The sequence below is a fragment of the Argentina silus genome (assembly GCF_951799395.1).
Source record: "Argentina silus genome assembly, chromosome: 5".
NCBI lineage: Eukaryota > Metazoa > Chordata > Actinopteri > Argentiniformes > Argentinidae > Argentina > Argentina silus.
In genome coordinates, this window is record NC_139659.1 from 8,988,727 (window position 1) to 8,999,454 (window position 10,728).

The window sequence follows — 10,728 nt, forward strand, 5'->3', positions numbered from 1 at the left end:
CCAGCTGCCATGCTTGCTTAGCCTCTGTCCCCTCCCACTGAAGGTCAAACAGAATTGCGTCTGGTAGTTGCAGTCCATAGTCCACTCATGCGCACTACTTCGATGTTATCGGTATTCATCTTAAACTACAACTCCCATGAACACCCATGAATCTGGCAAATGTTTACTCCCCACAAAACCTTATTGAAATGTAAGATGAACTTTATTGAAATGTAAGATGACAGGCATACATTTTAACATCATCAAAAATAATGTATACTCAACCAAATACATATTTACAAATATGTATGCTTCTCTTGATAATACAACAGTATCCTATAACTAAGACTTATGAAAAAGTGTCAAGAAATAGTTTTAACAGTAGTCAATACACTCTTAACAATAATGAAGAGCATCTTTGGCCATACATAGAACACCCAAAAGAGAACTCATTGATATTAAATTGAGTTCAAGAACCACATTTCAATTGTGAAATGATATGTAGTCACCCTTAAAGAAGGAGAATTTAAATGTAATATATTTAGAACAACTTTCACAAATTCAAAACCTGGAGAACTAATAATTCAAACATTTCCAGTTAAACATAATCAGAGAAGATGCAATGACAAAACATATATAGTGCAGTTTCAACAGCAACCATTATGCTCCATCAAACAATTCAACCAGAGCTGGGCTACAAGAGGCAAACCGTATCAACCAACAATACCGGTAATTTCCTTTCTATATTTAATCATAATTTCTTTAAACAATTTAGTCCATTGGTGTTTTATTTCCATGTTGGTTCCTTTGTCCTGAAAAAAAAAATCAATGTCAAATTGAAAATGGAGCCCTTTGCCTATTGAACATTTGTTTTTACTACTGCACAAACATCTCTGTACCTGGACATTTGATGAAATTGGAGCTTTCTTTTGATAGGTTTCTCAGTCTTGGTCTCCTGTAACAGAGCACCATTGAAACAATGTCATCATCATAAATGTTTTCTCTACTAAGGGTGCACCTCAATAATTTAAAGAGGCTACTGTTCCTTCATTTTCACAAATCTGAAAATACAGGATTGTTATTGGCAACATAATGGATGCCTACTGAAAATATTATGCTTTCACCTGTCCTATTATTTCACATCAGTGCAGATAAAGTCAAATGAAGACACGTTCAACTACTGGAATGACCCTATGTCTGTTTGGCACTTTACCTTTGGATGCTTTACTGAGAACCTCCTGCTCCTCTCCTCTGAGTTCAGTGCTATGTAAGGACTGACTGTGATGCCAGGGTCAATGGCGCTTGATAGAGACCTGTGGCTAGGGAAAGGAGAGGATGCATCAAACTACAATCCCTTATACAAATATTTACACTCTGCTCATGCACTACACAAGAACATAGTCCAAAGGCTAAGATGCTTATAGAGTAAGACATGCTGTAACAGTATCAGAGATGTAGAGATCAAAGAGAGGCCTTGAATTTCTATTTGTCTCCCCAAAACCTGTATCACAGAATGTGCTATCATGCTCCATGGTACTACACACTCACAGTGTGTAGTACCATGTTCACACACAGCAACTGTGATTTGACACAGTGAGAGTGGAACCACAGGGAGACAATGAGATTGTTTAACATTAGCTATTAGAGTCATGCACATGAGAAACGTGCGTGGGGAATAGATATCATAATTGAGATGAGATGATTATGGAGATACATAAAATCCATGTATCCACTGATCCACATAGGTAACTGTCCTCCTGAAGAACAGTAGCATGGGGGAGTCTCTCCAAGAGCTGTATTGTACAGTATGTCAGTATGCATATTAGGCTATTTGTATATCAGGGTTGGTATAATTCTGAAATGGTTGAAGAAATAAATAACTGTATATTAAATATGAAACTGTTTTAAAAAGCCATACAATTTTGATTACCTTTAGATGTCCTCTCCTGTAGCATCACAAATGTATGTTAAGCTTAGTTTTGGTTTTAGTATCAATGATAATGCAATTAAATCAAATATGAGGAGCACATGTGCTGTTTGACATTCACTCTTTATTACACAGTTGCACTTTAAAGATACAGTCAAAGTTTCTATCCTCTGACGGGGGAAAAAGTTCAATTTTTGCAAAATATTTATGAAAACTGGCGATGCACAGCATGTTCAGTAAAAGTATTTTTTTCCTCATTTTTCCATAAACAAAAATAAATAACATTCTTTTCACATAAGAAATTCAAGAAAACTGTGAGACTATATAACAAGCAAAAACAAAGAAAAACAACTACCAAATGGCAAGTAAAGTAAGATGGAGAGCCTTGGTGATTTAGTTGTGTGTGCTTTTAGTAAGTTTGTGAGAGGGAAGAAAATCCTTGACAATATAGAGACTTCATATGCAACAAAATTGACAAGGGATGTTTCCATTTTCATTAGACACCAAATTAAACTTGGTTTGAGTGATATCCAAAATGTCTTAGTCACAAAATGATATCACGATATACGATAGTATTGTTCATTGTTGAAGAACGGTGGGGACTAACTGAACTGCAGCATAGTGTATCTACTGTAGGTGGTGTTGTAAATAGTCTGGTAAGACAGAGACATGTTTTCAATGCTAGATGTGCTTTGCCCTGCAGAAAGCGGGACACTGCACTTGTAGTTATGGAATATTGTGATATTGTTCTCTTATTGACAATAGTCTGTAAAAGTGCTTAAAACACCAGATATGTCTGGTGTTTTAAGCACTTTTACAGACTATTGTCAATAAGAGAACAATATCACAATATTCCATAATATCGAATATCGGCCGAACCTTAAATGAAACACATTTCCAAAATATGTCAAGAGATGGACTATTCCGGATTGTGATTTTAAGCTTAACTAATTTTCCAAAAGGCCAAATTAATTTTCTTATATTTCTGTTATGAATGTGTTAAACTGCATTTGAATGCAAAGGGGCCATTTTGGGCTATGGGAAAGAGGCTGAAATAGAGATAGGAAACTGAATAATATGTGCAGGTTTGAGAACACATACAAACACATTGGGGATTATAAATTTAACACAGTTTGAATTATTTGCATCGATAGTCACTCATCCATAGGCTAGATATGACCCACTTTGTCACTGCTCGCTCTTAAAAGACATGGAGTTTGATATGTCCTCACCAATGCTTAGAATTGAAAGTTTACCAACCCCCCCCCTCGGTAACTTCAATATAACACAGTTTTTTTTTATTCTGAGAGGGTGTGAGTACTGCCATCAGTAGCACTACATCAATGTGACAAAAATAACCTATGTTGGTTCCTGTACGGAAACACACACAGCTGTGCATTGGTTAGTACCAACATTCAACTCAAGTTAGTTGTTTTGGGGTGGTTGATATTGCTTTCAAGGCGTTCAAATTTCATAAGAATACAACAAAAACTAATCTCAGAGCGCAATTGCAAATTGAAAGGTTTAGTCTTCATGGTGGCATTGTATCATATTTAAATAGATGTATAAATGTACAAACATATAAAAAGAAAGCTTTGTACTATGCTCTTTTTTGTATTAACAACAAACATTCCCTTGAAACCTACAAATGAATGAACTTGAGTTTACATGATATCTACTAGGAGGGCACACTCAATAGATTATAGACTAAAATTAAAAAGGGTCTGTGATTCTATACAACTTCACAGACAAGAAAAAGCCTGTACTTACAAAGTAGGAAATCCCTGCTTCTTCTCTGGGCTTCTCCTCTTGTCTGACTCGCAATCTGTCTCATCTACACACTCCTCCTCTCTTCCTCCTATCTGCTCTCCTCTCTCATCTGTCTTCTTGTTCTCCCTTTCACTCTCCATCTCTCCTGGCAGATCTTTCTCCTCCTCTCCCTTGCTCAACTCCCTGCTTTTGACCTGTACGTGGTTGGTCTTGTTAGTGGACAGTTCAACAAACATGGTCTGGTCCTTGGCCACATGCACCACACTCTCAGACAACCCTGGGGTTGGGGATTGACCCCACCTACCCAGTGATGCATGGCTTTGCATGAAGAATCTCCCTGCAGGTCGCCTGGGTGTGGTCAGAGAGGGAAAAGGGGAGTGGGAGGTGGCAGAAGCGGGTATCTCTGAGGAGCGGTGAAAAGGTACAATTGATCTGAAGCTTCTTACAGCAGAAGAGACATTGTTAGGCGTATCTGGTGCACGGTCAGCGCTCCTACGCTGATGGGCAATAGCTACACCACACTGACCTGCTGGAGTGGTTGCTGTAACCTCACAGACACTGGGTGCGCTTGTATGGAATGGGGTTTTATTTGGAATCATGTCTTTCGCTCCAGTTGGGGCGATTGCCTGGCTCTCATGCCGCTGCTCTGAGTCAGTGCTGGACAGAAGGAGATTGGGACTTGGAAGTGATCTACCCCTCGCAATCTCATTCTGGGCATCACAGCTTCCTACACTGTCCCTCCCCCGTTTCTCTGCTCGAGCAGCCCCTGCCCCATCCGCAGGCTCCAAGGGGCAGGAGCTGTGAATGACTGCTGAGGAGAAGCATGGTCCCCTGACAGCTACTGTGGTGGAGTTCAGGTTGTCTGGCAGGACTGTGAATTTGTTTGGACAGACTCTTCCATCCTGACACACTCTCTGTTCAGACCTACTCAGGAGAGATGGGTCAGATAACTGAGTAATGCCTGTTATTGGAATTTCAGCCAGCTGATCTTCCAATCCGATGTCTTTCTCTGAAAGAGGGCCAGTAGTCTTGACATTGCCATTCTCCATCTCCTCTCCATCCCTTGTTTTCACCACAGTAGAAACCTTAGCCTTCTCTGCCAGGAACTTTCGGATTTCTAGCTCAATGCTGTCATCGCTGTCCACTGAACTGCTATCTTCCTTTACCTGAACCACAACCTCACTCTTGTTACCTGGAAGGGTTTCCATGCATGCATTCCCTTTAGATGTGTCTGTCTCACCTGCTTGATCAATTGACTCTTTCCTCTTATTGCTTTGTGGAAGCTTACTCATTTTGCGTTTCTCCTTGTTGTCATTCTTACTATGGGTGGTTGTTACTTTAAGGCTTTTCAAAAGGCTGACCTTGGGACTAGGCTCAGTTCTGAGTTTCTTTAACTGTAATTTGTTAACAGACAATGGTTCCAAGTCCTTGAGGCCTTTCCTTGACTTCAACTTCATATCTCTTGTCTTCTTTTTTAACTTCTTCTTTGTCTTGAGCAGGTCTTTTATTGCTGTGTCCAGGTCCTCATTACTGTCAAGTGAGCTGCTCTTGTCTCCACTCTGCTCCCTCTCCAAGTCTGCCACTGATTGTGGGGAATTTCTCTGGCAGGACACAGATGAGCTTGACCCTCTTTCAGTCTCTGTCAAGAGCTTTGAGATGGCCTCCTCATCAATTCTGGGAACAGTTCTTTCCCCCTTGGAAACACTCCTGCTGCCTTCCTCTTTGCATTTTCTTTTCTGTGTCAAAGACAGCCTCATTGTCTTCTTTTGAGAGGGACTCAGTTTTGTCTTGTCCCGTTCTGTCTCATTTACGCCACCCGGATGGGCAGTGCCAGTTGCTGTGTCGGGCAGCTGTTTGTGCATTTGGGCTTTCTGTTCAAGAAACATCCTGATTTCTTGTTCGATCCCATCCTCGCTGTCGATGGAGCTGTCGTCACTTTTGTCACCTGGGCAGTTTGAGGAGATGAGAAGAGGAGTGGACTCAATGGAGTTGCTGCTGGTAGGCCCTGCATTGGGATTAAAAACATTGGGCAAGACAGCTTTTGAAATGTCTAGTATTGCCTCAGCACACATCAGTTCAACGGTTGTGTTCACCTTTAGGGTGGCTGGGGTGTGCTGCTCCCTCAGGGTCTCTACTTTAGATGAGAGGACCTCATTTCCTTTGCCTTTGGGGCTGCCTGTAAGTCTTTTTTTGATAACACAGGAGGGAGAGGGAGTGGGCAGAGGAGATTTTAGATCCCTCTCAGTTTTTTTCTTTTTCTTTCGAGATAATTTGTGTTTTTTAATCAGCTGTGAGCTTGTACTCTCTGAAGCTGCTTTACTCATTTGCTTTTGCTTGGGAAGAGATTGTATCACCACACTATTCTCCTCTTTTTGCTTCTCAAGCTGGTAGCTGCGTATAGCCTCTTCTATTCCATCATCACTACTTGAGTCAGAGTCTTCCTTGAGTAGCTGGGGTTTAGAAGATTCTGTGCATCCTTCCTCAGGTTTCTCCTTCTTTTTCTCCAACTGATACCGCTGAATGGCCTCCTCAATACCATCATCACTGCTGGAATCAGGTGAGTCCTCCTCCACTTTCACTGTTTTGGGATACATTACTCTGTCAGATACAGGGTTCAAATTTGAGGGGCCTCTCTTCAGCTCAGAAGAGGTCAGGTTTTTGACAACTTCCCCTTTGCTTGTGTCCATTTTCTTAAAAGGATTCTCTTTGTAGGGTGTCTTTTGTAGGGTGAGTTTCTTCATGGCTGGCATGGTTGTAGTGTGTGCCTCCACTTTGACACTTCTCGGGACCTGGTTGCTGGCAGTTAAAACCTTATTGCTATCGGAATGCTGTTTGGGAATATCTGCAAAGGTTTGGTCTTTCCTTGGGATCTTGGATGGCTGTAAAATATTGACGGCAGGCTCTGCCTTGCGCTTGTGGTCATCCTTCTCCTTCAGGTACTCCTGTATTGCCTCTTCAATCCCTCTATCCACTGAGTCGTCACTGTCAGATTCCTGGCTCTCAGAGTCCATTGGGGAGGAAACTTCCGGCACCAGGTCCTGAGAAGGACCCCTGCATTTGGTCTTGAGTGCTGCTGCCATGGGTCCCCTCAGGGCCTTGTAGCCCAGGGGCCGGGCCTCCTGACCTGATGGCATGTTCCCCTCTATCTCGTCGCCCATGTCGAGTGAGGACTGGGTGCTTCTCAGGCTCTCTATGATCATCTGGACCTTGTCTGGGATAGGTGTGCCAGTGGTGGACAAGTCGCTGTCCGAGTCATTGAAGCACAGGGGTAGGCTAAAGCCTCTGGGTGGACCGCAGGATCTCCATTCTGTGTAAATAGCTGCGGCTGGAGGCACGTTCATCAAGTACATTCTACTGTGCTGGGGTGGGGGTTCTGGACCATGGGAGTGCAGCTGCCTCCGACCACACTCACATACTTATATCTGGAAAAAAAGAGGAAACGTTTTTAAAAACAAAATACAGATTTGATTTGTTATCGCTAACAACTTCTAATATAATTTAAAAAAAATAAAATAATAATCTTCAGTAGCATAAAGCGAGATTTTGTATAGTTAACTTGGAATGGAAAAAAACGATATTAACATTTTATTGGATAAACTGTTGGCTTAAGTATTTATTTATTTTATTTAATCTATAGGCTACATGCAGTGGAGGCTATATCCACCATGCTTGTGTTTTAAAAAAAATAATCATTTCATAACAAAGCCTAATTGATGAAGCATACAAAATGCAACTTTATGGATTTACTATGCAATCAGCTATAATAAATTGCACTTTGCAGGCATGATAGTGTTTTGCATGTAATGCTTTGTCCAACATATTTCAAAATGTTAGATATAGGCCAATATTGTCTCCTGCTGTACATAAATGCTATGGGGAAGATGGAGTATGATTATCATGATGCTGGTCAGAGCTAGGTGTCACTTGCAGCAGACCTAACTTATGAAAAGATAGGCATCATTTATAATAAATAATCAACTTCGTGGATCACTCAACCAATTAGGCTAGCAGGTGTAAAAGGGCTGTCATGTGTAGCGCCATACTTGAACCCGCCATTCCGTTTGTGTCTGAGGGGAAAGATAAACGTTTTGCCGACTGCAGAGTTCCTGAGTCGCCCACTGAGAGAAGGGCCGCACGGCCGAAAAAATGATCATGCGATTGATCCCACCAAAACAAACTAACACTAAAATATGCTAGCCTACCTACTGTATCACACCCCACTGAATAGGCAAGCAGCGTACGAAGCCATAGAATGCAATCCTTGTCCAAATGAGGGATGCAATCCATATCCAAATGATAATAGCAAATGGCTACAACATCACCGAAGAACGACTTTTGACTCACAATGTAAACATTTGATTCTCTACAAAATGTAACAATAACTTTAACCTACAGGGACCTCCTAACAGTGATCCCATTCGTTATGCACGGCTCTAAATAGCAACGTTTTCTTGTTATAGTTCACGTCGTTCGTGTTTTGTTCCTCCGAACCTCCGTTCCCAGTTGCCGCAACGCCAACCCCGGCTGTTCCCTTATCCCTCTAGCGGCTCGGACTGCACTGATGCCCGGTGTGTATCATTAGGAGACACCGCAGAGCGACCATGTTCCTCCGCTACCCGGCCACTGCACATTAAACCTCTCTTGTATGTTGACATCGTATCGCAGGGAAACGACAATACGACACGATTTTTCTCACTAACAGCAACATTTACCTAATAGTAGAAAACGTGAAGAGTTCTTATTGCATCTATTTGGTGACTTGAGAAGGCACTGGGTGGGCGGGCCTCCACATTACATTACAACCGGCATTTTTCCTGCGAAGAAAACCTTTGTATTGTGCACCTCAGAAACCTCTCTATATGCACACGAAAGTGTTTTACCTAAATACAGGGCTTAAACTTCGTTTAACTTACCTGGATAGGGATACATCGCTTGTTAAAATATAATTTAATTCATCACTGTTTCGTTCGCTTTCCTTTATAACTCTTTAGATTTCACTCAATGGTCCACACTCAGCTCGGACACGCGCAAATAGTGCACGGTCTCGAGCACCCCTTCCTTTCGATTTACCTCCGAGCTTAAAGGAACAGATCAGCTCTTTTGGGCTTCAAAGTTGGCTATTGTAAGTGGTCACCAAACATTTATCATGTGTATTTGTAGGTGAATTACGTAGACCTATCTGGCTTTCATTATATATACATAAATAAAGATAGAAATACATAACGTTCAATATGGAAAATGCATAAACAGGTTGTATGATACTTTCGACCAATAAAGCCAGAATAAATCCACATTTTATTTTTTGCAATGATGATTTATTTATTTTGAAGCACATACAATTATTCATATTATCATTCAAGAGTGCACAAAATAAAAACATTTTCCACAAGGATGACAGTGTACCCAAGTACCCAAAATAGGTTATTTAGTTCTTGACCAAATTTGTAACAAACACACACACGCACACACACACACACACACACACACACACACACACACACACACACACACACACACACACACACACACATATTTTTTATGAAATATCAATAAAACAGGTGAACATTTGTTGAAAATGTTCTGTATTTGCAGTTGTTTAAGACACCACAAGATGGGGTTATGTGCAAGCGCAAATTCTGGGCAGGATGAGCGTGTTTTCCAGATCTGGTATCACCATTTGCAATGGCTGTGATGTTAGAAAATGTACAGTGTCCTATCCTCATTTCATCATGCATGCACTACACTCATAAAGCTCAGTCATACTGAGTACGGTTTCACAGGAATCCCAAATACTATTTTTATTTTGATGTGTATGTTCCATCTGCTATACCCTTGCATTTACTGCCCAAGAGGGTGAATAAAGTTGTATATTATTGTACACGATAGCAGTCTCTGGTTCTGTGACTGTGTACCCATGAAGTGCACACCTCTCTACTCTCTCTACAGCTTGCACATTGCACACTAGTTGTACATAATGCTGTATTAGACTGCATTCATTGTGTCTTGTCTCATTGATGTTGTTGTGAATGTAACTCAGCGAGATCGGTTGGATATCTTGAAACTTGTGTTTTCCAGCCAGTGAGTGATTGATGTGTGCATGGGCTCAATTGGCAGGAGAGAAAATAGCCCATGCTAAAACTGTTTCTAATAGCTGATCGATAACCTAATTCGGAAACTTGACAAAATGCTGTTTTTCCAATTGGAGCCTTTGATAGCTCTCTTCAGCCTCACTGCACTGTGGGGGCAAATCTCTCCCCCTCCTTCTCTCTCTCTCTCTCTCTCTCTCTCTCTCTCTCTCTCTCACTGTCTCATGTGCAGTCTTAACCTTAGGTTAAAATAATGGATATATGCCAGAGCTGAAGGCTGAGAAAAATGTAATGCATCTCCATCCCCTCTCTCCTCCATTGCTGCCACTATGCTACTTTCTTCTTGCCACTGTCTTCATCTGTTTGATTACTTGTAAGTTTCACTCTCCTAAACTACTATTTCCTGTTATCCATCCATCTATCTATCTATCTATCTATCTATCCATCCATCCATCCATCCATCCATCCATCCATCCATCCATCCATCCATCCATCCATCCATCCATCCATCCATCCATCTATCTATCGAAGGGTCAGGGAAAAGTGGTCATAGGTCAACTTAAGAGTTTGGTGCCCCGGCAGCCATTGAAAGTAAATCTAGGCCCAGAATAATGATACTGTAACGACCCTGTGTAAGGCCCGTTAGCAGCTCCGCCAAGGGAGTTAACTCTCTTGGTGTTGTGGCTAGCGCGGCCGGTTTGTAAGCGGAAGGTTGCGAGTTCGATACCCGCTTAAGGCAAGCTACTCTACCCCGCCGTTCGTTACATTGGTGTCAGAAGTGGGATGGTGCCCGTGAGGCCATCGGAGAGGCGTGTCCACGTGAGAGACTTGTATAGTGAAGCGTGAGGGCACGCTCTCCCGAACGGAGGGGATAGTGTAACGACCCTGTGTAAGGCCCGTTAGCAGCTCCACCAAGGGAGTTAACTCTCTTGGTGTTGTGGCTAGCGTGGCCGGTTTGTAAGCGGA

General features: G+C 41.9%; 2 protein-coding genes across 2 annotated transcripts in view; both read right to left on the reverse strand.

Moving 5' to 3' along the window:
- The window catches only part of mrps2 (mitochondrial ribosomal protein S2), a 2,156-nt gene extending 2,106 nt beyond the window's left edge, over positions 1-50 (reverse strand). Inside the window, exon 1 of the mRNA XM_083669828.1 lies at positions 1-50. This exon is cut by the window's left edge and continues 14 nt beyond it. Coding sequence (XP_083525954.1) covers positions 1-11 — 11 coding nt within the window. The 5' untranslated portion in view covers positions 12-50.
- A 297-nt stretch (positions 51-347) lies between these two features.
- ppp1r26 (protein phosphatase 1, regulatory subunit 26) lies at positions 348-8,697 on the reverse strand. Its single transcript, XM_083670102.1, has 5 exons — positions 8,590-8,697; positions 3,677-7,098; positions 1,193-1,298; positions 879-934; positions 348-791 (listed from the first exon to the last, which is right to left on the reverse strand). The coding sequence occupies exons 2-5, from the start codon at positions 7,024-7,026 to the stop codon at positions 767-769; spliced, it is 3,537 nt and encodes a 1,178-aa protein (XP_083526228.1). The 5' UTR covers positions 7,027-7,098; positions 8,590-8,697; the 3' UTR covers positions 348-766.
- Between the last annotated feature and the right edge of the window lie 2,031 nt (positions 8,698-10,728).